The sequence below is a fragment of the Coffea arabica genome, chromosome 4c, assembly GCF_036785885.1.
Source record: "Coffea arabica cultivar ET-39 chromosome 4c, Coffea Arabica ET-39 HiFi, whole genome shotgun sequence".
In the NCBI taxonomy this organism is placed as follows: domain Eukaryota; kingdom Viridiplantae; phylum Streptophyta; class Magnoliopsida; order Gentianales; family Rubiaceae; genus Coffea; species Coffea arabica.
Window position 1 is genome coordinate 1,874,504 of NC_092316.1, and position 25,743 is coordinate 1,900,246.

The 25,743-nt window shown below is 38.3% G+C and overlaps 4 protein-coding genes across 9 annotated transcripts; 1 reads left to right on the forward strand and 3 right to left on the reverse strand.

The window, feature by feature from the left end:
- Nucleotides 1–1,049: 1,049 nt before the first annotated feature.
- LOC113742589 (GDSL esterase/lipase APG) lies at nt 1,050–2,959 on the forward strand. The gene is made up of 5 exons (XM_027270458.2): nt 1,050–1,443; nt 1,612–1,742; nt 1,878–2,111; nt 2,203–2,461; nt 2,548–2,959. Exons 1-5 carry the CDS (start codon nt 1,200–1,202, stop codon nt 2,742–2,744), a joined length of 1,065 nt encoding a protein of 354 aa, XP_027126259.1. The 5' UTR covers nt 1,050–1,199; the 3' UTR covers nt 2,745–2,959.
- Nucleotides 2,960–3,374: 415 nt separating this feature from the next.
- LOC140003725 (polyadenylate-binding protein 6-like) lies at nt 3,375–9,249 on the reverse strand. Of its 3 annotated transcripts, none has more exons than XM_072045302.1 (8): nt 8,810–9,249; nt 6,661–6,970; nt 5,535–5,791; nt 5,142–5,438; nt 4,788–5,065; nt 4,600–4,656; nt 3,967–4,329; nt 3,375–3,646 (listed from the first exon to the last, which is right to left on the reverse strand). In XM_072045302.1, exons 1-8 carry the CDS (start codon nt 9,039–9,041, stop codon nt 3,587–3,589), a joined length of 1,854 nt encoding a protein of 617 aa, XP_071901403.1. In that variant the 5' UTR covers nt 9,042–9,249; the 3' UTR covers nt 3,375–3,586. The 3 variants fall into 3 exon arrangements, with proteins under 3 accessions (XP_071901403.1, XP_071901402.1, XP_071901404.1); XM_072045301.1 differs by having other exon boundaries at nt 4,600–4,662; XM_072045303.1 differs by having other exon boundaries at nt 3,375–3,669; nt 4,600–4,662.
- Nucleotides 9,250–10,938: 1,689 nt separating this feature from the next.
- On the reverse strand, nt 10,939–14,632 carry LOC140005100 (protein CHUP1, chloroplastic-like). 2 transcript variants are annotated; one of them, XM_072045305.1, is made up of 5 exons: nt 14,221–14,632; nt 13,855–14,080; nt 13,637–13,758; nt 12,289–13,044; nt 10,939–12,201 (listed from the first exon to the last, which is right to left on the reverse strand). In XM_072045305.1, the coding sequence occupies exons 2-5, from the start codon at nt 14,003–14,005 to the stop codon at nt 11,275–11,277; spliced, it is 1,956 nt and encodes a 651-aa protein (XP_071901406.1). In that variant the 5' UTR covers nt 14,006–14,080; nt 14,221–14,632; the 3' UTR covers nt 10,939–11,274. The 2 variants fall into 2 exon arrangements, with proteins under 2 accessions (XP_071901406.1, XP_071901405.1); XM_072045304.1 differs by having other exon boundaries at nt 13,855–14,120.
- A 577-nt stretch (nt 14,633–15,209) lies between these two features.
- LOC113741500 (uncharacterized) lies at nt 15,210–25,007 on the reverse strand. 3 transcript variants are annotated; one of them, XM_027269029.2, is made up of 15 exons: nt 24,091–25,004; nt 23,331–23,386; nt 22,954–23,012; nt 22,744–22,815; nt 22,131–22,214; nt 21,845–21,952; nt 21,466–21,528; nt 20,266–20,346; nt 19,512–19,577; nt 19,150–19,305; nt 18,125–18,202; nt 17,048–17,086; nt 16,501–16,583; nt 16,008–16,080; nt 15,210–15,638 (listed from the first exon to the last, which is right to left on the reverse strand). In XM_027269029.2, exons 1-15 carry the CDS (start codon nt 24,843–24,845, stop codon nt 15,456–15,458), a joined length of 1,956 nt encoding a protein of 651 aa, XP_027124830.1. In that variant the 5' UTR covers nt 24,846–25,004; the 3' UTR covers nt 15,210–15,455. The 3 variants fall into 3 exon arrangements, 2 of the variants coding, with proteins under 2 accessions (XP_027124830.1, XP_027124831.1); XM_027269030.2 differs by lacking the exon at nt 21,466–21,528 and having other exon boundaries at nt 24,091–25,005; XR_003460639.2 differs by lacking the exons at nt 15,210–15,638; nt 16,008–16,080 and adding an exon at nt 17,889–18,025 and having other exon boundaries at nt 24,091–25,007.
- Between the last annotated feature and the right edge of the window lie 736 nt (nt 25,008–25,743).

Genomic DNA, 25,743 nt, shown 5'->3' on the forward strand with positions numbered 1-25,743 from the left:
TTTCATGCAATTCTCTGATCACCACTATTCCACTAGAGTTTGATAAACATGCATAACCCAAACGAATTAGATCATACCAACTTTACCAAGGCCATGGTCCAAATGACCTCCATCGATAGTGCCTTCTGTATTATTGCAAGGGTGCAATTTCACACCACCAAAATGATCTTGGCTGCATTAGATTAGAGCAGTTGGGTGGTAATGTTTATTGTCCTGTACTGTTACATTTTGACTCAGTCTGATACTCTTTCTTGGCCGCAGCAGTCCAAGGAAACAAACCCTGCAATGTTGGAGAATTTTTAAAAGGCTAAATTACCTTTTGCCCTCCTCATTTGATATTTTATCATATATCTCCCCTATAATTTAAAAACCTATACATAAATCCCTCATGACAAACTAAAAGATTGACAAATTCATTGTAGGTTTTAAATCTTTAATGACTGCAAAAATCATTGTAGGTTTTAAATCAAATCCGTAATGGTTGCAAATATAATTATACATTTTTAAACCAAAATTTTAGTGACTGCAAATGTCTAGTGGTATTTTCTATTTCTTTTTTATTTTTTTATTTTTTTTTCTTCTTTTTTGTATTTGCAGATTTAGTAGGCCAAAATACATTTTGTAAAATCATCCATGTTCTTCCCCAAAGAAAGAAAAATAGAGAAAGAGCAAGTTTATCAATTTAATTTTGACTTTTTAATTTTGCCAATTAATTGTAATGAAAAAATTAATGGTGACACTTTAATCCAAATCACGAGAAATTATGTATAAATTTTTAAATCATAAGAGGATTACGTGATAAAGCGTCAAATCACAATCATAAGAGGTAAAAGTACCTTTTCAAAATTAAAGAAGGATTGCAACTTCAAAAATGGTCGGTAGTGTGGCACTTATATCCATTCAAGTCAGTGGGTGTGTTTGGATATCAAGAATTTAAAAAAAAAAATTTCAGATTTTATTTTTCTTACATCATACATACAATTTTCATTCATTAGCGAAGACATTAAATCCATATGTAGATATACCTCTCAATTCTTAGGCACCATTCAGTGCTGCCCAACCTCTCATCTTCCCTCCTCAATGCAGCATTAAGTGAACTGGGGCACCCTCTCTTTTCTCCTCTTATTTGGTCTCAATTGTCGACCTGCACAATTAGATGAAGCCTTCTAGTTCAAGACAAACCTTTTCAAGAAAAGAAAATGGGCGTCAAAACAAAAGAAGCATTAGCTTTCATATTTGCATCACTGGCCTCCGCCATGATTGTAGTTGCCAAACCCCTTGTTCCCGCACTGATAATTTTTGGCGACTCGGACGTGGATGTCGGGAATAACAACCACCTATCAACCTTTTTCAAAGCCAATTTTGCACCTTATGGGAGGGATTTTGCCAGTCATCAAGCCACTGGAAGGTTCTGCAACGGAAAGCTAGTTACTGATTTTACAGGCAAGTTACAGTTCAAGAATCCAACAGGTCCTTGTGTTGAATGGCCTACAAATAGATTACAGCTTTAAATGTTTGTATTTCTAACACGACAGGGTTTATTTCAAGAACTTTCGGATTTGCGACCTGTAAATAGTGATTATTCTCAATTCTTTATTTTTTTTTTTCCAGCTGATACTCTGGGCTTCACTTTCTATCCGCCAGCATATCTTAGCCCCCATGCATCAGGGAAGAGCCTTCTCATTGGAGCCAACTTTGGTTCTGCTGGATCTGGCTACGATGAAAAAACTGCCTCCATAAATGTAAGATTTAACCCGTTTAATATGCAGGCTATGCAGCAGAGAAACATCTTTTGGACCAATAAAGGGCAAAGCCAATCTTGTTTCAGTCAATTTACATTTTTTTTTGTTCCTTTTTCCATCTGTATTTTGGTCCAGCAAGCTATATCATTGCGGCGGCAATTCCAATATTTCAAGGAGTATAAAAGCAAGCTAGAAAAATCAGCAGGCACCAGAAAAGCAGCATCGATCATCGGGGATGCTCTGTATATTTTGGGCACTGGTAGCGGTGACTTTTTACAAAATTATTACTTCCATCCTGCACTTAACAAAGTCTACACCCCTGCTCAGTACTCTTCCTACCTGGTCGGCATACTCTCCAACTTCGTCAAGGTAATTGCTCTACTTGCAATTTTTACTTTTTGCCCAAAGAAAACAAAATAATGGGATGTTAAATCCAAAGCTGTTCTGGTTGAAAAAACAGGAATTGTATGGGTTGGGAGCCAGGAGAATTGGAGTGACTTCATTACCGCCACTGGGTTGCCTCCCAGCAGCCAGAACTTTATTTGGATCCACCCGCCAGAGTGGATGCGTTGCTCATCTCAACACTGATGCCCAAGGATTCAATCAAAAGCTCAACTCCACCGCAATCCAGCTTCAGAAGCGGCTTCCAGGCCTCAAATTAGCTGTCTTCGACATTTTCAAGCCCCTCTACGACGCTGTCAAATCTCCTTCAGATTATGGTATTCAACCTTCAAAGTTTCTGCAGAGAAGACCTGAATTAGGCGCCATTTTCATGATTCAATTTTCGCATTATTCTTTTTTACAGGTTTTAAAGAAGCAACCAGAAGTTGTTGCAGTACAGGGACAGTTGGGAAAACTGTATTCTTGTGCCGTTCAAGATCATCACGAAGCTGTAGCAACGCAACCCAATATGTATTTTGGGATGGGGTACATCCTTCTGAGGCAGCTAATCAGCTTCTTGCCGATTCAGTACTCTTACAAGGCATCAGCCTGATAGGATGAGTTCCAACTTTTCTTTGACTAGGTGCATTTGCGAACTCTACCAAAGAAAAAGGACGGGGAAAAAAAAAAAGAAAGAAAAAAGGGTGCATCTGTAAGAGCTAGGCCTGTCATAAAATTTTGTTTTCCCACTTTTTCTGTATTCCGATTGCCAGTGGATTCTGCTGTACTTTCAATGACGTCTCTATATTCCAAGTACGTGCCTTAATTTTGATAAAGCCTTCCTGATATGGTTGTTATCCGGAGACACAAGACACTTGTACCGGAACATTTAGACAGTCTGTAGACATATTTGGTGGCGGCATAGGCTTTCCTGGATGGTGGTTCAGTTCTCTCTGGACTTCTCTTGACCTCTTTAGGTCCCCCTTCCCCTTAGTATAAAGTAGTAGGTATAGGATAGAATCTATCGTGTTCGGCAAAAAAAATAAAAGGCATATTTGGTTGGTCCTTGGTTTGTGAAAAACGAAATCAAGGCACACTGGTCAAGAATTATTGGTCTCAACATCTCAAGACCTTAGTAAAATATAGAAATGTGCATTAGAATTTACAAAATAAGAACGGCCACAGAAAGTAAAAAATCAGAAGATCAGCTCCAAAATTATCCGTCAATGAGTTGGTTGTAGTAAGGGAAAGTTTATGCAAAGCAAAACAAGAATCATTTTGAGAGCATGATAATACGTAACAATGAGTTTCAATGAAGACTCCAAGCTCGCACAACCAGTGCTGCAGTCCTTAGGATATACACAATTCTTCAATAGAAATAGTAGAGTTATCTGATGCTAGAAATGTTTTAACACCAACATCGGTCAGTTTAGCTCTGAGCAGCTGGCAGAATACTGGTGTTGCTATGTGAGACGCTCCCAGAATTTGCCTTTATCATTTGGATTTTGGGACTCTGGTAGCTCCTGCACATTCGTATTCACAAATACTTCGGGTTTCTCAGCAGTATGTCCAGGGTGATGAGAAAAAGAAGAAACATCACTGAAATAGCAACTACCAAATAGCAAAATGATACATCCTCATTCTGAAACTTACATTGCCAATCATTTACGCAAGTTTTTCAGTGGGGATAGCAAAAGAATAGATAAGCAGAAAGGGGAAGAAAGCTGGCTTTCGAGTTTCATATTTGCCAAGACAACCTAAGCGATTTATCCAAATTGTCGTGGATAGAAGATCTGCATTAAATGAATTTCTGAGGGAAATTTTCTTTTTCAAATCCACATACCTGACTATTCTTGTCCAAAGGTTGTAGCATTGTCCTACAGTTTTTCTTGTATACCCATTGTGATGATGTTCTAGCAGCAGAACTTACAGATCCAGATCGAAATCCTCTGGCAGAAGTTCCATTGTCAGCACAGGTACTCTTCTTTCCCAGTTTACATGAGGGTTTCTTCTGCTTCAAAGCACCAAATTCTGGGTCATGTTTAGAATCAATAATAGGAGAATTTACAGATCCTGGCCCTGTCGTAGAAGTCTCAAGAGGACCATAGACAGTTTTATTTCCCAGTTTACTTGATGGTTTTTGCTGCTTCACAGAACCAATATTCAGGGGTTGCGTTGAACCATAAGCAGTACTAAACTTTTTAGGCTGCAAAGCAATACAAGGTGAACTGAGTATAAAGGCCATTCTGAAATCTTTAAATAACCAAGAAAATTTTTGCACTACTGAAGGAACCAAAAAAGTTGTTCTGATGTATGAGAAAATAAAAGTTTGCGAAAAACTTAAGTCAAATTACCGGATTTACTTTATTTACTTGAGCAATAATGCACTGACTGTATCCATCAACGTCCTTTGAGTCAGAGTAAAATCGTTCTTTTGTGCAAGCAAAGAAGATAAAGCTAAGGATAAGAAACTTACATGATACTGGTGAGCCATGCCTTTGATGGGCTCCTGCTGTGACTGTTGAAGTGGAACCTGCAACTGCTTTTCAAGAATTAGAAATGGGGAGCAAATTTGGAAAGGTAGCAAAGAGAGGCTAACAACAATGCAGAAAATTAACAGTGGAATTTACTTAAGGAGAGAACTAAACAGTCAAATTTACTTACATGGGTACGGAACTTTCCCTGAAGTCCTTGGTCGTCAAAAGGGAAAAATCCACTGAGAGATCTGCAGAAGGTTTGGTACAGCCTTGGCTGGAAAGGGCGGAAGTGTGGGATGGGAACTGGAGGGACATTGTAATATAGAGGATAATATTGAGGGACATGGATGTTCCAGTGAGGAGTATGGAATGACTGTTTAGTGTCGATGCTCTGCAACTGCGTAAGGTGTTCTTTTCTACAGTGAGCCAAGGCCACATACAAAACCATACCTCGGACAGTAGTTCCTATCCAAAGCCAAAGCAGACATCAGAAATCTTAGCTATACGTGGAGAAAGGCAATAGAAACGGGAGAATCTTTACCATTTAGTGATTCCAAAGCCCTCTTTGCTTCTTCTGGACCAGAAAAACATACAAAACCAAATCCTCTGCTGACACCATCTTCATTATACATCACCTTGGCTGAAGTAACTTTGCCATAAGCACTGAAAAGTTCTTCCAGTTCCAGGTCATCAAATGATAAACTGAGATTCTTCACAAAGAGGTTTGAAGCCTTGGACTTTGCATAATTATTGTCGAGCATAAACTCATGTGCTTGCTTCAAGATCTGTTCCCTCTCTGCTTTCTTTTGAGCCCTTCCCACGTACAGATTCTTGGAACCTGAGCATTATAAGCATTTCACAGTCAAGAAATCTCTCAACTTTGCAACAGTAAGAACAACAACTAAGGCACTAGGAGAAGATGTTGGAAATTTACCAAGAAGAGCACCATTGAGGCATTCGACTGCCTTCTTAGCCTCTTCATGCAAACTGAATTTCACAAATCCAAAACCTCTTGACTTCCCCTCATCATCCTTCATAACCACAATGTTGCAGACTGTCCCATGTTCTGAAAACTTTTCTTTGAGGAAATCCACGGTAACATTCTCATCAAGATTTTTGAAATATAAATTTGTGAATGTTTTCTCAGAAGCATCATTTCTCTCACTCTTCCTAATAAATTTGCATACACATCTGAAGCAAGAACAAAGAATTAAATCCTTAATGTGATAATGATAATTCCAATGCAATCATAAGCTGAAAGAATGTATCTGCGGGGGAGCTTTTGTGAAAGCCATTCAAGTATTGAATGATGTAGAGACAAACTTTGAAGAGAACATATATCTAGACAAACAAAACTGGGGCTAAAAGAAACTCTATGGATCTAATTCTACTGAATTAAGTAATTATTAGGTATAACATGTGTAGCATTTGCTCAAATTCTAGTTTTAATTAAGGAATGTGTTGATGGCAGGATCTAAAATTCTCCTTGATTTGTTGAAGAGCATATGTCAAGCAGATAAAGGACAAAGCAACAGAGGACATGTCTTCATATCATAAAGTATTTATTCATCGGTTCATTTGAAACTCTCCCAAACATTTCATGCATCTACATAAACACCATGGCTGTGTTTATTAATTCTCAGTCACTGCGGCATTCCATTAAGTTCGAAGTCAAAATTAGTTGACATTAGAAGTTAATAACCACAGCAGAATCATATCTAATTTGTCAAATATCCGAGGTAATACAGAGTAATAAAACTAAGATATTCATGACAAAGATATCCTCTGGTCATGGTATCCGCTTCATATGCAACATGCTCTGTGCATTTGCATCTAGTCAGACACACACCTGACAGTTGAGTGAACCATAGTTCTCCCTCAAGCTGAGCCCACCACAGAGAAAGAGAGAAGGGGGGTGAGGAACAAGGGGGAAAGGGGAAAAATAGTGATTCAGCAGCTTGAAGGAAAACATTCAATAAAGGGGAAAAGGGTGCCACATGGTAAAATGAGTAGCTGCAGTGAAACGAACAAGAGTGAAGCAAAACAAAAAAACCACTTACAATTTCTTCCCTTCAAACATGGTGTCATTGAGAGCATTAAGAGCAGTTGTGGCTGCATCCTCAGAGTCAAACTGAACAAACCCAAAGCCTTTACTCTTCCCATTTTCCTCGGCAACTTTGCAAGAAAGTATTGTCCCATATTTGCCAAACAACCCTTCCAAGTGAGCATTGTTAACTGAAGGATCAAGATTCTTCACATACAGATTAGCTACCCCATTCTTTCTTGCAAGAGGATCCCTCTGACACCACATGATCCTCATACTTTTTCCCCTCAATTTTCTATGGTTAAGGCTGGCCAGAGCTCTAGATGCTGATTAAACAGAAAATGAGCTGTCATAATAGGCAATGCTCTGAAAATGATCAAGTAAAGAGCTACAGATGACACAAATTAAATGGAACTCAAGAAACCACATGTACTCGGTCCCTCAGCAAACATACAGAGAAACCTCAAAGACACAAAATCCCCAAAGTAGGGACTAGGGAGAAATTGCCATGCTAAGAAACTGAAAAGGCTTGAAGATTAACAGATGCTCAGTGATCAAGAAATCAAATCACAGAAGAACATCGAAGTTATAATCTCCCAGTTGCAATATTCCCATAAGTCTCTTTTCTTTTCCACAGTACAAGTGGAAAGCAATAAACATGTGTTTCAAGGAAGCAGAACAAAGTTACAAAAACCACCCTACAAGCTATATACGAAAAATAAGAACAGCATCACAACATAAAGTACTGGAAATTGAAGCCAACAGAATCACGTCCATAACCATTTAGGAAACCAGTTCAAAACTGTTCCCCATCCACAAATAGTAGTATCCCATAAATAATCCTCGAAAGCCTGGAAGCACGTCACCACTGTGAAGTAGGGGTGGCAATTCGGGTCCAAATCAGGTTGGCGGGTCGGGTTCGGGTCAATCCGTCAGAAAATCTGTTGACCCGAACCCGACCCGCCAACCCGTGACGGGTCAGGTATGCTGACCCGAACCCGAAAATTTTAGGTTGACGGGTTGGCGGGTCGACCCGAAATGGCCCGAAACTTAATTTTAATTTATTAATTTATCACTGTAATTTATAATAAAATCAATTTCTCACAAAACTAATTACATAATCAAGTAATAAAAATTTAAATAAATAATTCCAAACCAAATCTAAAATAAATTAAACACCATAAAAGTATTTTATCCCAAACAAAATATAAAATAAATTAAAACAGTATAAAAGTAAAAAATAATATAATATATTATTTGTCCAAATATAATAATTTCAACTTCACACAAATTAAATAAATTCATTTAAGATTAAGTAATTAATGCCCTTGAAAAAAAGAATAACTTAGTTTAGTTAGATAGAATTATTTTTATGTTTATTAAATTATTTTTTAATTCGTAAACGGGTCATATCGGGTCATATCAGGTCACCACGGATTGACCCGAAATCGACCTATTTTCTTTTCGGGTTCATCGGGTCCAACCCGATTCTGACCCGAATTCCCGAAACCTCAACCCAAACCCATTAATTTCGTGTTAGGTTCGTGTCGTGTTTTCAGGTCGTGTCAAAAATTGCCACCCCTACTGTGAAGTAACCAGAATAAACCTAAATGCATATTACAAATTCCAACCCACCTCCCCCACCCAAAAAAAATATAATAATAAGAATAATGACGTCATTAATAAAGAAGACAATTGCAGGGGAAAACATCATTACTAAATAAAACTCCAAGTTCTTCAAGAAATCATCCCCCAAATTAAAAAAAAACTAGACAGAGCGAATAAATGAGTTACTCAAAGCCCTGCACGACTAAAAAAATTAGGGACATTCACAATTCTTCCCCCATATTTACAAGAATCAAACCGGGAAACCCATTTTCCGACACCAAAGGGGGAGGGGGAAAAATGGAGAAACGGAGATATAGCAGAGCAAACATCATACAACTTTATCGGAACTCAAATTCATCCATTAAGTTTCCATTTGATTACCTCTTAAAAGAAAAAAGAAAAAACAATAATAGTTTCCATTTGATCAAGAAATTGGTCAGCATGAAGACGTAACAAATAAGAAACGAAAAAAAAAGTACTGAACCAAGAGAAGCAAAGCAAAGAAAAAAGGAATGAAAAATGATGGAAAGTTTATCAAGCTGAAATGAAGAAATTACCATCCGAAGTGTCGAGGAAATTGACGTAGGCGTAGCAAAGAGACTTGCGAGACACTCTATCTCTGCAAACTCGAACTGAGTCCAATGCGCCCATCGTCCGAAAAACTTGTATCAAATCCGCCTCGATCACGTCCGGATGGAGATCTCCGACGTAGAGAGATGCTCTTTGCAGCGTAGTAGACGGCCCTGGTGGTGGTGCATGGTCCATGGACACGGCTGCTGCTGTCGCCATTGTTGTTGTTGATTGTGAAGAAAAAGCCCTCCCTCCCAGATTGTTTTAGAGAGAGAAAGAAGCATTTACTAACGCTTGTAGTACTTAAAACGGAAGTTGAGATTTATAGAGAGAGAATCCAATGCTGAAAATGTTTGAACTGAGAGAACAAGAGGACAGAGAGAGTCGAGGCGCAGGGTCTGGGTCTGGGTCTGGGTCTGGGTTAAGGCGGTGACTAGAGCCGGGTGGAAACCAATCTGGCTTTTAAGTTCGGTTAATTAACTTCTTGTAACCCGTTCGAAAATATACCGGTTCGGTTTGATTCTCTCGGGGATCATGCAATTCCATTCCACTTTTATTACCATTTGCCTTTGGGATCAAATGTTCATTTTGCAATTATCTTGTTTAATTTTTTTATAATAAAAATAAAAAATTTAGATGAATTCGACTTTGAAATCATAGATCATTTTACAAATTATTCATAAAACATAGCTCTGCGTCCACAACGAAATATAATTTTTTATGAAAAAATAATCTGTTCTTATTAATTGAATCAATTTGTGTTGGGACAAATACATACGAAGAATTTAATTATTTTTTGTACGTAACGGACTGTGTGGAGTGGAGACTGGAGAGAGAAAAAAGCGAGGGAGAGGGAGTCAGTTGTAACCGTCAAGATTCTGGTCCGTGCGGGCATTTTTTGTGTACGGAAGATACGCGGGTGATGTGTACTCAGCTGGCCTACTCGCCCACGCAGATTTACACCTGGAAGGTCGTTCCGCGTCAAAACAGGTCTAAACGGCGGCGTCTTGCCCTGGTCGTTCGGCCGAATGCAGCAGTCTCTCCAGTAGTTGAGCAGGTCTGACTGATCACGTGACCCATGAGCAAGACGGATGCAGAGATCCCGCTTTCGACATTACACTTAAATATTTTTTTTTCAAAATGGCATGCTACAATTTATACGGCAAACAAAAGCTAAAAAGATGATCATATCGTATGTTTTAGTCCTTTTTTTGTTTTTATACTATGACTGATCCTGCATAAATGCTTTTATACCAACAAGAACTGTGCCTCTAGTTTAAATTTACTTTCTTTGTAATATGTATTTAGATTTGATTTTCATGTGTTCCCTTGATATAGCACTCATGAAAGTTTTTTTATTTGGAATTGCTGCTATTCGTGTTCGGCTAACTTTACTGTTGTTACTCCTGCTCGAGTCGAGTCCAATGCAAGCAGTACCATGCTCAAGGCCAAGAACCTTTGCGAGTCATGTCGAGATCGAGCTCAATTTTTCAATGATAATTTTTGTAACTTTCATATTTATTAGTGTAATTTCACACATTATTTTTAATTAAAAAACTTAATTACACGAACAAATTTGTTGAGCACTCGAGCATCTTTCTCTAAGACTCGTGCTCAACTCAAATTCACAAAGGAGCTGCTCGAGCTCGACTCGAGTTCGATTTCGATCCAATGACTGAGTTGCTAGTGAGCAATTTGAATTTCTAATAGCCCTAATATGAGGTATATATGTAAGATGATAGCAGTAATTTTTACTAATGGTTCAAAAGAATAAAAAGGACAGTTTATGAATGTTTTGACGAATTTCTGAGGGGTTAATAATGCCACACTTCAATTCTGGATAAAAAACGAAATATGTAACTAGGATCCTCAGAAGAGTCCTACGTGAAATGCAAGTTTCTTCTAGTTTGGCCTAATTCACAACCACACTTTCATGTCCTAGTTCCTGCGTCCGTGGAAGGAGGCACAAGTTGCTAGTATTATTTTGCATCGCCTCCAAACTTCAATCAGGATGAGACTAACCAGATACCAACCATCTAACTCCGGAATGCTTGCATTCCTCCCTAACAAATACCGGAAATAACATAGATAGATCCATGGAACGATTAAAAAAAAATACTAGGAAAGGCAAATTCTTGACTATATTTCTTTAGCTGCACAAAAATTTTCATTCTAGTTCCATATGTACACAGGGAACTTGTTACAGTGACTAGAAATCCTACATCAAATATACAGGGCTGCGGCAACTCATGGACCATATTGGATAGCCCACTTCATCACCCATGTAATACAAGGCCGAAGGCAAGAAAAGTAGGAGAAATAAGGTGGCAAAATGGGATGCAGAACAAGGCTATGCTCCAAAAATTACTTTCATCTACAAGCTTCTGTTTACATTTCAATAGAGACTAAATCATGCTGGCCTCCTCCAAAACCTGTTTCGGTTGAGAGCCTTTCAAAGCGTACATGATACTGATCTCTTCCTGACGGTTGGTTTCCGCCTGGAGTCCTTCAAAGCGTCAGCATATTTTAACAATTCAGATTTCTTAGCATCTGTAGAACTTTGTTGATGTTGATATTGATTTTCTTTGCTTAAGTTAGTAACGTCTTCTGAAATAGGATTCATCACTCTATAAACACAGGATGATCCCTCACTGCTATTTCTCTGGATACATTCTAAGTTGCTGCTTTCTTCTCCTTTACCACTATTTGATCCTTGAAGATACGGAAATCTTTGGAGATCCAGAGAAAGTCTAGATGAGCTCTGCGATGAAGTTCTTGATCTGGCATTGAGGCCATCATCACCAAAAGCTGTCCCTGGTGAAACCCCAGCATTGCACACTGGAGAAATACTAGAACTCTTACCCACCATATACTCCATGGATGGAGCTGACTCCAGTGATGAACTCCGTCTAAGATGGCTACTCCCCTTTCCCCTTAGCAGTTGCCTAAGCTTACCAAATATTTTTGTTTTGCTTGAAGTGTTTGTCTTGTTGGTTGATGAACATTCAACAGAAAGATCATCATTTTCACCAGACTCTGTAAGATAGGAAGCTTGGGAGGATGACCACCGGTCAGAATCAAAATCTGCTATACTTATCCCTTTCTCACCCGTGCCTTCTTTCCTTGCATATTCAAGTATTAGCTGCTTGGCTTTCTCCTCTGACTTGGGACTTAAGGATTTGCTTAGATCCCTAGCAACAGTTTTATCAGGGTCAGGCTGGTAGTTTCTCAGCTCATAGCGTAAGCAAGCATTTATCCATCTGAGATAGACTAGTTCTTCAATATCAGAGCAACGAGCTGCTTGGAGTTGCTCAATTTCCCTAGCCTTATCTTCATTTTCTTGTCTTAAGCGGTTACTTTCACTCTTCAATGCTTCCACCTGTTGCATGACAAAGTAGATGCACATAAATGAAAATGCATGAAGAAGTAACAGGGAAGGTAGAAGAGCTGGAAGAAGACAAATAACCTTTTCGCCATCCAAAACAGAAACGGCGAGGGTCTGCACATATTCCAACTTTTGAGCCAACGCAGAATTTTCTTGCCGCAGAATGTGATTAGACTTCTTTAGTTCCTCTGCCTCCTCCTCGTAATCCTTCAGTTGTTGAAGTTTCAACTGGAGGTCTGAGTCCGTACAAAGAGCCTTCTTTTCCTGGTCCTGTAGCTTTACAACTCTTTCTTGCAACGCTAGGATGTGTTCTCTGTTGTGCTCAGCTTCAGATCTTAGTTTCTTCTTGAGTAGCTTTATCTTTGTTTTTGCAGCTTCGAGTTCCGACACAACTCTTGCATAATCAGCCACTTGTTCCTCAAGCCTCCTCTTATCTGCCTGCAAGGACTCGATTTTAAGATTGAAAAGCTTGGCCTCCATATTGTTTATCTTGAGTCGGTTATGGAGCTCCATGACAGCAGTCTCTTGCTCCTTAAGGCCGTAATACTCCAGCAGTTGAATCTCAAGTGATCTCTCCCTCTCTTTGAGAGTTTTAACCATGTTCCTCAGGCTGTTAAGTTCTTGCTCATGGTCCAGCTTTTGAACACAACTATTTGTTAGCATTTCTACATCCTTGTGGGGAGAAAAGGTAGCCTTCATGGCAGCCAAATCAAATTCCTTGACGAGATCATTGAATTCTGGCAAGAGGTACACGTCTTTATCCCCATTAGATCTCTTGCTAGGAGAACAGTTACCGGATAAACAACCACTAGAGGTTTTTGACAACAACGATGGCTCCTGCAGCATAAAGTGCAAACAAAAGTTACCGCGAACTGCTTTTAATAGTTAAAGCCTAAATACACTCTTCTAAATCACCAGCTCCATAACACTGAAGGAAATGCTGTCTCCCCTGGACATAAAACCACAAAGGGAAAGATTGAGGACTTGTATCTCTATCTGGCAATCATATGACATAAACTTATGCGTACTTAAAATGACACATTCTGTTTGCAATAAACTGACAATCAAAATTACCCTATCAAGATCATATCTCTCAAATCCTTGACTTAGAGATACACCGTTTATCAAATATAGCAGAATCTTAAATATAACATTTAAAGACTACATACAGAGGATAATATCACAGCTTCCGTGATAAAACACATTAAATTCCATCTCATGCAACAACTCTTAATCACAACAATCTATTCAACCTCATTCAAATCGTTACTGGGGCCAAAAAAAAAAAAAAGAAGCAGACCACAACCATAGTACTATCTTCATGAGGTTGACAAATAACTGTTTCTAAATCCAGTCAATTACCATTAAGGAGAATTAGGAACAAAGAAAAAGGACCCAGAAATTTAAAACAAAAGTCCAGTCATCTTACATCTCTCTCAGAAGAAGCTAAGGCAAAATTACAAGAACTGGTTGCTCTAAGCAAGACATGATCATCCTCGTCATTCTTCAGCTCAATCCTTTCCTCAACAGAGTCAGCCTGATTCGGATGTTCTGGATTCAACCACACATCCATGATATTGATTCAAGAACACAAAGCAAGAGAGAAATTAACAAAACAGAAGTGCAATAAGGAAAAGAGGGCTAAACCTGGATGAGAAGGCTGTGAAGGTGGGGATCCAGAGGGCTTAACCTTTTTGGTTCTCAAAATAGAAAAGAGAATGCTGCCAACAGAGAAAGCCAGAGCCACCCCAAGTTTGAAGAGTACAGGCCTTATATCCCTCTTCTCCCTCGTCATCATATATAACACAAAAACCAGCTTTGATCCTCAATAATTTACCGGTTCATGCGTCCCCTTCTCTTCTTCATCATCCATCTAAACCACCCAAACAAATTGAAGATGATTTCACATGACCCTTTTCATAAAACATATCATCAATAGGGAAACATACAATCAGAAACTAATGAATAAACGCTTCCAGGAAACAGACAGGGAAGATGGTCAGGGGAACTTACTGATGAAGAAGAAGGAAATAACTCTTGATTGATGAAGTCTTGGGAGGCCACCATCCAAAAAAGGAATCAAAGCAACAGGGGAAAAAAAGAGAGAATCAACTTAGAAAATTGGACTTGCAGAGTAGTAATTTTAAGTTTATTTTTTGATGGGGATTGTCGAGTTGGCCTGTTGGGTGGAGTTTCCTACACTTTCCTATGTTGGAGGGTTCCTTGTTGAACTATGTGGCTTTGATTTTTGTCTCTTCTCTTCCATATGTGACCTGTTTCTGTCTAGTGCCCGCCCGCCTTTCTTTTCGTGAGATCGGTTCTTTTCTGTCTCGGCTTGTAGTTGTGGGGATGGCCGTGTCGTGGCGTGTAACATGCAGCCTACTTTTTAATTGGATACTGGATATTGATTTTGACGCATTGACTAAGAAACCGGCCACGCCTGGAGTTTTTGTCTTACGTCGAATTATTTCCCTTTGCAAAAAAGTTAGTACTAAATTATTGTTATAACTGCTGTATTGCATGCAGGAGTAAGATTGAAAAAGCTTGGGCGGGTTTATATATTTTAATTATTTTATGTATATTTACCTTGCATGTAAATATGGAAGGAGAGAGGGTATCAACTATCAAGAGGGAGGGAGGGAGGGAGGGAGGGAGAGAAGGGGGTACATGATATTGGATTTTTTATTCCAAACTATTTTCTTTTATTCTATGATAAACGCAGAAGAAAACGCTTCCTTTCTTCATTTTTTGAGAAATTAAAAAAAAGAAAAGTAGAATTTGGGACCCGATGTACTTGTGGTTAAGGGGAGCAATGATGACCGAGGTCTGGTCCCTTTCTTCTCCAATCTTCCAGGAAGCTCCGCTCCGCTCCGCTCCGGGTCCGGGTTGACCCAGCCGGTAGACTGTTTCGCGTGGAAGCGTCATGAAGTTTTGCCCGGCACCAAGCGGGTACATAAATTAGTGAATGCAATGCAAGAAAGAGAGAAGAATAAGCTGCCGCGTGGACGGATGAAGAAGCAGAACTTCCACATCGAATCTTTTCTCATGAACCAACCAACCACCTAGCTACTTTCAAGTTTCAACTCCCTCCACCATCAGTCATCAATACGCTTTTACTATACACAATAAACATCAGAAGCATCAGATCAGTTCCACAAAATGCAGCACAGTTCCCAATGGAAAGCGGCTTCTTGCTCTGTGCCAACAACATAAACCCGATTTACAAATTATGCGTACAGAATTTTCCTCTAGCTCTGTCTCAACCTTTTCGAAAACACCGTGTTAATCATCTCCTTTAGATCCCTACAAGCCAATATCTGCATTCCCTCAAGATCCAAGGTCGACAAAAATTTCTCAGCCAATTCCGGGACAACACACTTCTTGTAACCCAGCTTTGCCAGTGTAGATGCCCTTTTCTCCATTCCTGGTACCTGCAGTTACCAAGAGCACACAAGTCTGATGCTTCAACTGAACAGATGGACAAGACACCATTAATAAGGACTCAATAGACAGACAGCACAGGTAGAATACTTTTGCTTTCAACTGAAGCATAGATTACAACTAGTAAAAAAAGTGTGTCACCTTAAGAAGCAGACCAAAATGCATCATTATTCAATGGTTAAACTTATCAGAAATAGGCACAATTGCTTGTACGATTTGACCACTCAAATACTGGTTTTACTAACCCATCAGTTTTAAAATCATCACCCAAACAGCAACAAAAGGCTATTTTTCATACACTACAGGAAAAGAAAGATCATAACTTAGAAATTAGAGTCACATCAGTGGCATAGACATACCATACGAAGTTCCCCACCAAGGCCAATTTCTCCAATGAATGCTACACCACGGGGAATGGGAAACTCCAAGAAACTGCAAGGGCATAAGAAGCTTAGTTGAGCAAACCTTTACATCACATTATACAAGATCGGAGAAGCAGTACCACATGGCAAGAGGGAACACAGAAATCATTCCAGAACCAAGTATGCGTTAAGTCAATCACTCAACATTGTAGAAGCAGCAAAGAACCATTTCTCCCCCCCCCCCCAAACCCCCAACAAAACCAAAAAAAAATTCCATGATTCCAAGGCCATCTAATTGAGACTCAACCTAACAAGATTTGCTCAACCTAGACCCACATAGCGTCACAACTTCAGTAACAGAATAGACTATGATGACTTGTGCAACAAAATGATGGGACATAAACTGTGCACCACCATTCCTTTAACAGCAAATAGGATCAAACATAGCTAGAGAAATACGTATTAGAGATCAACCAAATTAAAGGCATACCTGCTGCAAATTGCAGCCGCTACTGAAAGATCTCCAGCAGTCTCAGACAAGCTAACACCACTAACAACATTAAGAAAAATGCCCTACAACAAAGTAAACAAGTTCAGGATCTCTTGCAAAAAGTCAGCAGACTAACATACACAATTTTGAAAAATTGATAAACAACCAAATGTACAAACTATGAGCTATCGATTAAGGTCATTGACAAACATCTTAGGCCATTTTTCAGGACATTATCCAATTCCAAAAAGATGAATGACCACAATACAGATTAAATCTTTCAATCATGAGAATTTCTACATGCTTCACAGAAAAGAACTTATTCTTAAGAAGATATGATCATATTATGAATGCCCAGTTGTTTTTGTTTAAGCTAATATTCATCTAACAATGAAGAAAAATGTTTTGAGAGCACATTTTATTTCATTGTCCACATAATCATCCACACTTAATTGTCACAATGTTCTTTTCTATCAGAAATAAGAAACTGCAACAGCCTTCAAGATATTCATTTGTTGAAATTAATAAACAAAAGGGTGACAATTACATTCTCTTGTAGCTTCAGTCCAGCTTGCTTCATAAGAACCTACAATACAATAGGTAAGGGTCAGCTCATTTCCTTGCTTCAGCACACGAAGATAAAATTGATATAAAGAGTATTCCTGGTAGATATTAATTCAAATGGACCAAATTAAATAGAATAACCATCAGAAAGACATGACATAGGCATATTTATTCAAGTACACAACCTAGTCACAGGCAAATTAGGAAAGTAAAACGTTACTCCCTCTGTCCCAGTCTAAGGGACGTTTTTGGGAATTCCAACTTATTATGCACAGTTCAATCAATTTCAATGTGAGACATCTTTTTCCAACTGTGCCCCCTTTGACCAATACCAAAGCTTAATTGCTGTCTACCTTGTTGTAAAAAGATTCCGTGGGTCCATACAAATTGAAAGCCATTTTCAGGCTGTTGGCAAACATGCACCTATTTATGGCCACCAAAACTTCTGGTGCCCCCCATGCACCTATTCTTTGGATGCCTATTTATTGCTTTTGTGAGTTCCATCATACTTGATTTTATTTTATCAATATCTCTTTTGAGGGTACATATGGAATGTTAAAGAAAAAATTGCAGTGTGACTCAAATTTTGGGACATGGAAAAAGGTGAACTATGACAATAATAGTGGAGCGGAGGGAGTATTATTTGAAGCTTATGCATACTCCTCGCAATCTAAACACTGATGTATAAAACCATCTTTCTCGATCCTCACAAAAGGAATACAAGTGTTTTGATGGCAAAATGATGATGGTAGTCAAATTTCATGGATATGAAGCTACTGCTGAATGAACTGTAAAACTAAGAAAGCTCAAAATTCTTCAAGCACCTGTCACCAATAAAGTATGAGAACCATCAAGGACCAAAAAAGTTCAGTGATGACAAAGTTGCACCATGCAGGAAAAGACATTGCCTCGGGACGTTTTCAACCACGAGAATATTCTAATAACAGTTTCAGTTATATATCTGCAAGAATAACTCTATAAACCCCATGTTCAAACGTGAACTCCAAACATCAGATCCTCCTCAAAAATGCAAGCTCAAGGCAACAAAAGAATAACTCACCGAAATGATCATGTCGGCTCTGCTCGCTTGAACACCATTCACTTGTCTTGCAATTGGAGAGCCAGCTATGCATAATGCCTGCAAAATGAAATAATCGTGAGAGAATGGTGACAGAAGTTCTAAATGACCATAAAGTTTCTTGCCCCTCTCAAAGGAGGGCTCTACAATGTGCATTTTCTTAAACTCAGAAATGATGAAGGCAAATGTGTATCTAAGATATGGCACAGAGGCTTATAAGGGATGTGAACCAATCTCTTGAGTATGTATTCCATAAACAAGGTAACATTTTATATAACATCTTCAACATTGAATTGCATTTTGGTGACAGATGACAAACTTCTAACAATATCTAATCTAATATGGAGCCCTACAACTTTTCTTGTGCTTGAATTAAGATAAAGGGGTTGAAAGTGGGAGTGGTCTTTTCAGGGAAAATCACCGAGGAGATTGAGAGGGTTACTTATTTTGGAGACTAAGTGTTGGAGAGAAAATAGGCTCATGTTCATTCAAGTGGATTAAGCATACATTCCACATTTATACAAGGATAACCAAGGAATGTGAATGGCTGATGGGAATTGATTCAGCGACAAGGGTGCTTAAGCTTTATTATGTAACATAGAACTATATTCCTCTCTGTTAATTGGTGAGATGACAATTGCTTCAAACTAATTTTAGCAAGAGAACTAGTAAAAGTACAACTCAGAACAAATTATTGGCTATAATAGACCACCTAATAGTCATGGCCATTTTGGCAAACAAAGGCACATAAATAATTCCCATTTTTGTCTATTTTAGCAGTTTCAGTTATCAGGCAACTGAAGTGAAGTGACAACCCAACAAGTCCCGTTGCAGTTAGCAGGGTGAATACTTATCCTTACAATCACAAACCATATATATAGATTGAGACCAATAAGATGATAGAACTATAATGCTCGTTTGGGGGAAAAAGAGTTTAAGATTCAGGGGTATATGATGCCTAAATAAAAAATCAACATTAACTAGACTAAAAGAAGATTACAGAGTACCTGAATTTCAATGAGAAAAGCGCGTGAACCATCCATAATTACAGCAACAGCCAACCCTGCTAGAATCTCCGAATCTGAGTACTCCTCACTTAGAAACATCTCACTGGGGTTTGAAACAGCCTGTAATCCTGAGTGTGACATTTCGAAAACTCCAAGCTGACAGCAGAAATAAATAGTGTTTAAGCCAAAATAAATGACAAACATTTTCCAGGTAAAAGTTACAAGATTCTACAAGAACAATTTTAATATTGATTATTAGTATATAAAAGAAAAGGAGATAATTGGCAAGGTAGTTGAGAAAAAATCATATAGTGATGATTATTCATTAGTAAATGTAGATCAATAATGAAGCCATTAGTCACCTCATCTGTGGTTCCAAAACGATTCTTCACAGATCGAAGCAGTCGATGAGATGAACATTTCTCCCCCTGAAATTGTTATTCATTGTTAAGCAGAAGTCACATGGAAAAAGAACTGCTAAATACTTCCAAGCAAAAGGCAGGAGATGCACAAAATAATAGTCAGGAAATGGGAAAAAAGAAAAAGACAAGGGGCTAGTAAAAAATGAAGAAAGATCACTGGAGCAAGAGCAACTAAAACCTTTATAAAACCAGACAGAAACTTGCTGTTTTCCCCAAAAAGTATTTACGGACACAGATCCATTTTCAAACAAAAGAAATATGCAAGCAAATGCACATGACGACATAGATCTCCCAACCGTGCACGAGTTCCTTAATCTATGCATACTTTCACAAAGAACAAATTACTTGCAATTAACAGCAGCAGAATTCATTGCCTAATTTAGACGAAAAATCATTTTTCAATCATCAAGACCATCAAGAGAATTTCCAACATGGAATAAAGACATGGGTCAGCTCCTCTTTCAGTCATACTTTGATTTGGCTACAAATATAGAATTAAATCACACATTCTAGGAATAAAAACAACTTTCGACCATCAGATAAAATGAAATCTTTTATCTGGAAAAAAAATATTTTTTAGTCACTTCCAATGAGCAAAAGATGTTGACTAGGAAACCAGCACATATAAGCAAGACTGACAATAACTATAAGCAAGACTCAATAACCGAGAAAGAGAATGCTAAAGAGTACCTACTTCCATATACAGTACAACATCAACAATATGCTCCAAGACACGAGGTCCAGCTATGTCACCAGATTTAGTCACATGTCCAGCCTGAAAGATTAAGAAGACAATGACAGGCTATTATCCATATCAAAGTGAAAATTTCTCAAAAAAGAACTACTAATTATGGTATACAGATTTTGTTTTAGCTATATAAAAGCAAAACAATGCTCATGCAGGTAAGGCAAAATTTTTACAAGGGACCATCACAACCTATCAAACCAAAGCCACCGATTCTTAATATGGTCAACAAAAGAATCATTCCGGTATGTTCACAGGCTCTGTTTCAGACAAGGAATATCCAATGTTAATCCTAAAGATTAACACAGTATCATAGAACATACATTGTTTTGCTTGCTCATGTATTGAGAAGTTCTCATTGATAGCAAAAAAACATCTTGGACAAACTTCTAGATGCCAGTCGAAGTGCTGGAATACAAAACATTCCAAAGATGCATTACAAGTTTTGGACTAATATCACCAAAATGATTATTCAAAACAAACACCATTTAGCAATATGAATCATTTAAAAATTAATTTTGAAAAAACAAAAGAATGAAAAGATTTTTGCCTCAATTTAATTTATGAATTACATGGTGACCAAGATAACTTTTACAATTAGAGCCATACCAAAAAAAGACTGAATGGGAAATTGATGGGCATTTTCTAATTTCAACTGCACTACATCAACAAGTTAATATTTACAAAACAAATCCGAAATGAAAGAGTAAGAGATGATAGAGAAATTGCACTGCAGAAGGCAATACAACACAAAAGAAGTGCAACCACATCTCTAAAGTTGCAAGATCAAAAATAAAATGAAAAAGACAAAAAGAGACACTAATCTAGATTTTTTTAATTTGAATAACAAAGAATAACATTATGGATACCATCAGCTATGGTGCTCTCTTAGTAGTACAAAGGAACGCAGGGATAACAAGAATGAACAAATGTTCCATATATTTCCATTATAAAGTAGAACCAACATCCAAATCAAAAGTCAATCTATAATGACAACTATAATAACATTTTATAGTTATTTCCTTCCAAAATATTTGAACTGCATATGAACAGTTCATTACTACTTGACATGACTAACTAAAGCATCCAGACAGTACTGAACCTGACTGATGCATCCAGACAGTAGTATTTTTCCTAACACGTACTCACCAAAAGAACAGGGACATTTGTTGTCTTAGCAAAACGTAGCAAAGCGGAAGTGCACTCTCTTACCTGCCATAAATAACATTTTATCAGCAAACATAACAGATGAATCAGCTAAGGCTTTGCTACCCCGCTCCTCCAGGGTGCCATTAAAGAAAATTAATAACTGAAACATGAAAAATAAGGAACGCAGGGATAACAAGAATGAACAAATGTTCCATATATTTCCATTATAAAGTAGAACCAACATCCAAATCAAAAGTCAATCTATAATGACAACTATAATAACATTTTATAGTTATTTCCTTCCAAAATATTTGAACTGCATATGAACAGTTCATTACTACTTGACATGACTAACTAAAGCATCCAGACAGTACTGAACCTGACTGATGCTTCCTGCACTTCCAGTCACTCCTTGTAGATAAACTGTCTGAATAGAATCAATAACTAAAGCGCGAGGGGAGAGAGGTCGAGCCTTGTCCAAAATGTCCTGAAAGAAGGGGAAGAAAAAGGGCTTAATATGACAGGTGGTAATAAAATTCAACATTTAGAAAGGCCAAATCAATGATTAACAACAGGTAAATCACAAGATTTTTTCTTGAATGAAACCTACATAAAGACAGGTGCAAAATGACGGGCAGCAAATAAGATATCCAAGAAGAATGCACCTTGATATCTGTACTTGAGTATAAGAAAAGTTCTGTTGCCCCAATTTTCATACGATCAGCTCTGTTGCCAATTTGCTCAATGCTCTGCCATGAATAGAAATTTAAAATCAGCAGTTAGTTTATGAAAAAAGTAGAAAAAGAAAAGGTAGAAGAAGAAGGATTAGCTAAATCACCATGCTGATATGTGCATTTTGATGAAATATAACAAAATGAATACCAAAATGTACAAGAAAAGAACTAGACTTGTAGCCTATCAGAAAACTGAGATAATAAACAATGCGTTTCTCCGCACTCCAAAGTAAACACAAATTATTTGACAGGAAAGAGATTAAAATCCTTTTGCCAGAGAACTTGTTAGTTTCAAATATATACAGTTCATTTAGAATGCCTGAATGTTTATCAAAAAAACCCAAAAGAAAGAAATCTTTCTTACTGATTTGAAAATGAAAGAAGAAAAGACAAGAATAACTAGTATCTCTGTTTATTTCATTAACCAAAAGATCGATAATAGAACTCCCAAATTTCTAACTGGAATACAAGCAGTCATGGCAGCATGACATTGCTCTGCAGTATGCAATCAAATACAAACCTACCAGATGGAAAAAACACTAACCTCTTCACCAGACACATAAACAACTGGAGCTGTTCCACCCATTGCATGCCCTTCTGCAATTATCGCAGCAGTCTTCAATTGACAAAATAAACTTCAATGTCAGCAAAGATTACAAGCAAGCAGAAAACAGCAGTGAACAAATTCCAGAGGATCAATTAAAAACATGAATTCATCATCTATGCATAACCAACTCTTAAAGAAATTCCGTACCTGTAACAAAAGTGTGCTCTTCCCAACACCAGGATCACCCCCAACTAAAACTAAAGAACCTGAAACAGGAAAATGTCAGTGCAAAAGTTTGAAAGCTTCAATTAAAAAATGTGTCTTGACTTGTAGAGGTAATGGAATATCAACAGTTCAACAATCAACAAGTATTTGGAAAGTAAAATCCTGTCTGACTGAGGGCAAGAAACCTAAACTAATGGAACTAGTTCAAATTGCACCAATGATGATGCTAACACATCCATTTGACACCAAAATTATAGAAGTACCTGTTAACAAGGAAAACTGGGACAAGAAAGACTCTTTATGGATTCAAAAGAGACAAGCAATCAACTAAATAAGAAAGAAATACAAAGGCAGCAAACCTGGCACAAGACCTCCACCAAGAACCCTTCCAACTTCAGCTCCAAACAATCCAGACCTAAATAGTAAATATTTGTCATGATGAGTAACAGTTGTTGAGAGGGAAAAAAAAAATAACAAAAAGGAGAAGCCGAAACAATATTCTAGATCACATTTTCCAGCCACATATTTATGAGGGTTCATCTCTCTCAGACAATTTAATGCAACTAATACCATAATTGACTTCATGTGGTCCATGACAGAGTAACCAGATCATATGGACTTTTCGATCACCATTATGTAATGCAGAAGCTAAGGTTATAGGTTGTGTAAGCATTTTTAATCTGCAATTTTCAGAGATACAAATTCCAGCAGCAAGAGTGTAGAATATACAAGCAACATAAAATTTAATCATTCATTTACGACCTGTAATTTGTCATCTAGCACTAATGGTGCTACCAAAACATAGTTCTCTAGCACAATTCAAGCTCACTTTGCAAGAAATTACTATTTCCAGCACCCTTCAAAATGTTAGTATTGCAACTCACGTGATCAAGGATTCCTAGATATTCTTTGATTGCTAATCAGAGCTTATCCACCATATGATTAAATTTCAAAGGAACCATAATTCCATGCACAGCTCACTGCCGCAATCCTAATCATTCTTCAGTCAAGTTTTACTCTACGAGCACAACAAAAAAAGGCAGCCACAGGAATCAACCAAATCACTACAAGAGTAGATCATACAATTACAATACAACATAAATAATCACCCCGACTTACAAAGGAATTCGCCAATCCAATGGGCTGACCCCCCTATTCACATCGGCCAACCTAATAGGCACTGTATCAGCAGAATTTTGTGGTAGCCACGCCCGCGCCACATTCTCCGAGAATTCAAATCCGCTAACTTTCCCTGTACCGTTACTCTCTACTCCTGGAGAAAACTGCTTCATGGTACCTGCCTTCTGGCACGACTGACAGTAACCCCACCACTGCCCAGACGAATACCCACACTCGGAGCACACCCAAACAGTTTTACTCTTCCCTTTCTTCTTACCACCAGTCCCTATAATCTCCCCATAAACCCTAGTTCCCCCAGCATCCTGGAAGTCGCAACTCGATAAATTACCACCATTCTTCCCATAACTTTCACTTTCGCTACCCGACTCGGAATTTTTCTCGAGGGCACTACTACTAAATACTCTCGTTGTCCTTGTCCTCACACGGCCGGACACGGGGTCGTAAAACGCCTCCACATTAGGATCGTTATACGGAGTATTTGAGGTTGAAGGGAGGTCATTAGACGAGAAATTTGAACCGGCAGTCCAGGCAGTCGAAGCATTGATGCTGGAGATGGGTTCATCGGAGGATTTGAGGAGGCGCGAGGAGTGGAATTGGCGGGAAAGTGCAGGGTTTTGGAGAGGTTTGAAAGAAACAAAAGAGGAATGTGAAGAGGATTTGCGGGATGATAGATTGCAGAGGTGATTTCTGCTGGAGAAGACTTTTCTGAGTGCTCGCATGTCTGCAACTTGCATGTATTCTGGAAATGAAAGATTAGGGGGAAGGGTTTAAGAGGTGAAGGGTTTTGGTGGATGGGAGAAGAGAAGACAAGCCCCGGGAATTTCGAATAAGCAAGTGTTCCTGAATTTTGACGGACTGACCACTAACGTCAAAAATGGATTTTCCAATTTATCAAATGGCTCTTAAAACAAAAATGTCGTTTTCACCTAAAAGGCGTGGAAGGACACATCTTTCAACGGACGGCCTGAATGGGCGTGAAGAAAACCCGAATAAAATGCGCCTAGACGTCGCTGTTTCAGGTAAAGTGGGCTCATTCTTGGTTGGTGTGATTCGTTTAAAGCCCAGCCCACAAAATTATCAAAAAAAACAAAACAAAACAAAAAAAATCGAGTAACCTTGGTGTAGTTTGGATGATGTCAAGTCTCAAAACAGCAGCCCATGCGATAAGTACCGCAGTTGAAGCAGCTATGTCATTTTGGTTGCCAAGGCAAACTCTTTTTTTTTTTTTCTGTTTCATATTTGGCAAGTATGGGTTTCCCCAGCTCCAACAATATGGGTTTGGCCCATTCTGGCAACTGTGGATGGTGGTGATATTCGTCGGAATCTTATATAATTCTCAGGTAATGAATTAGCCTCAATAGGCCGATGTGGCACCAGTTGGGTCTATTCAAGTGTAGGCCTTAGTTTTTTTGTCCTAATGAAGTGGGATGAACCAATTGGCTGATTCCGGTTGCTTCATGGGTCCCACCTTAAATTGCTCGTTTGAGCTGTTTTTTGATGTTCTCCGAGTGTTTACTCTAACCGTGTACATGTGTTGTTGACCCTTTGTGAGAAAAAAAAAAAAAAAGTGGAATGAGCTGTTTAATCTAACTGTGTACGTGTGTTCTTGACTCTTTGTGAGAAAAAAAAAAA

What these genes read in the sequence shown, in the direction of transcription:
- LOC113742589 (XM_027270458.2), top strand. Translation starts at nt 1,200, where the DNA reads ATGGGCGTCAAAACAAAAGAAGCATTAGCTTTCATATTTGCATCACTG. An exon ending in AAAAAACTGCCTCCATAAAT is followed by an intron (nt 1,743 to 1,877) that starts GTAAGATTTAAC and finishes ATTTTGGTCCAG; the next exon opens with CAAGCTATATCATTGCGGCG. An exon ending in TACTCTCCAACTTCGTCAAG is followed by an intron (nt 2,112 to 2,202) that starts GTAATTGCTCTA and finishes TTGAAAAAACAG; the next exon opens with GAATTGTATGGGTTGGGAGC.
- LOC140003725 (XM_072045301.1), bottom strand. Translation starts at nt 9,041, where the DNA reads ATGGCGACAGCAGCAGCCGTGTCCATGGACCATGCACCACCACCAGGG. An exon ending in CCTCAATGGTGCTCTTCTTG is followed by an intron (nt 5,439 to 5,534) that starts GTAAATTTCCAA and finishes TATAATGCTCAG; the next exon opens with GTTCCAAGAATCTGTACGTG. An exon ending in GCATGGCTCACCAGTATCAT is followed by an intron (nt 4,330 to 4,599) that starts GTAAGTTTCTTA and finishes ATTGCTTTGCAG; the next exon opens with CCTAAAAAGTTTAGTACTGC.
- LOC140005100 (XM_072045305.1), bottom strand. Translation starts at nt 14,005, where the DNA reads ATGATGACGAGGGAGAAGAGGGATATAAGGCCTGTACTCTTCAAACTT. An exon ending in TTCACAGCCTTCTCATCCAG is followed by an intron (nt 13,759 to 13,854) that starts GTTTAGCCCTCT and finishes GGTTGAATCCAG; the next exon opens with AACATCCGAATCAGGCTGAC. An exon ending in CTGTTTTGGATGGCGAAAAG is followed by an intron (nt 12,202 to 12,288) that starts GTTATTTGTCTT and finishes GTCATGCAACAG; the next exon opens with GTGGAAGCATTGAAGAGTGA.
- LOC113741500 (XM_027269029.2), bottom strand. Translation starts at nt 24,845, where the DNA reads ATGCAAGTTGCAGACATGCGAGCACTCAGAAAAGTCTTCTCCAGCAGA. An exon ending in ATGTTGTACTGTATATGGAA is followed by an intron (nt 19,578 to 20,265) that starts GTAGGTACTCTT and finishes TAACAATTTCAG; the next exon opens with GGGGAGAAATGTTCATCTCA. An exon ending in TTGGTGGGGAACTTCGTATG is followed by an intron (nt 15,639 to 16,007) that starts GTATGTCTATGC and finishes TGGTAACTGCAG; the next exon opens with GTACCAGGAATGGAGAAAAG.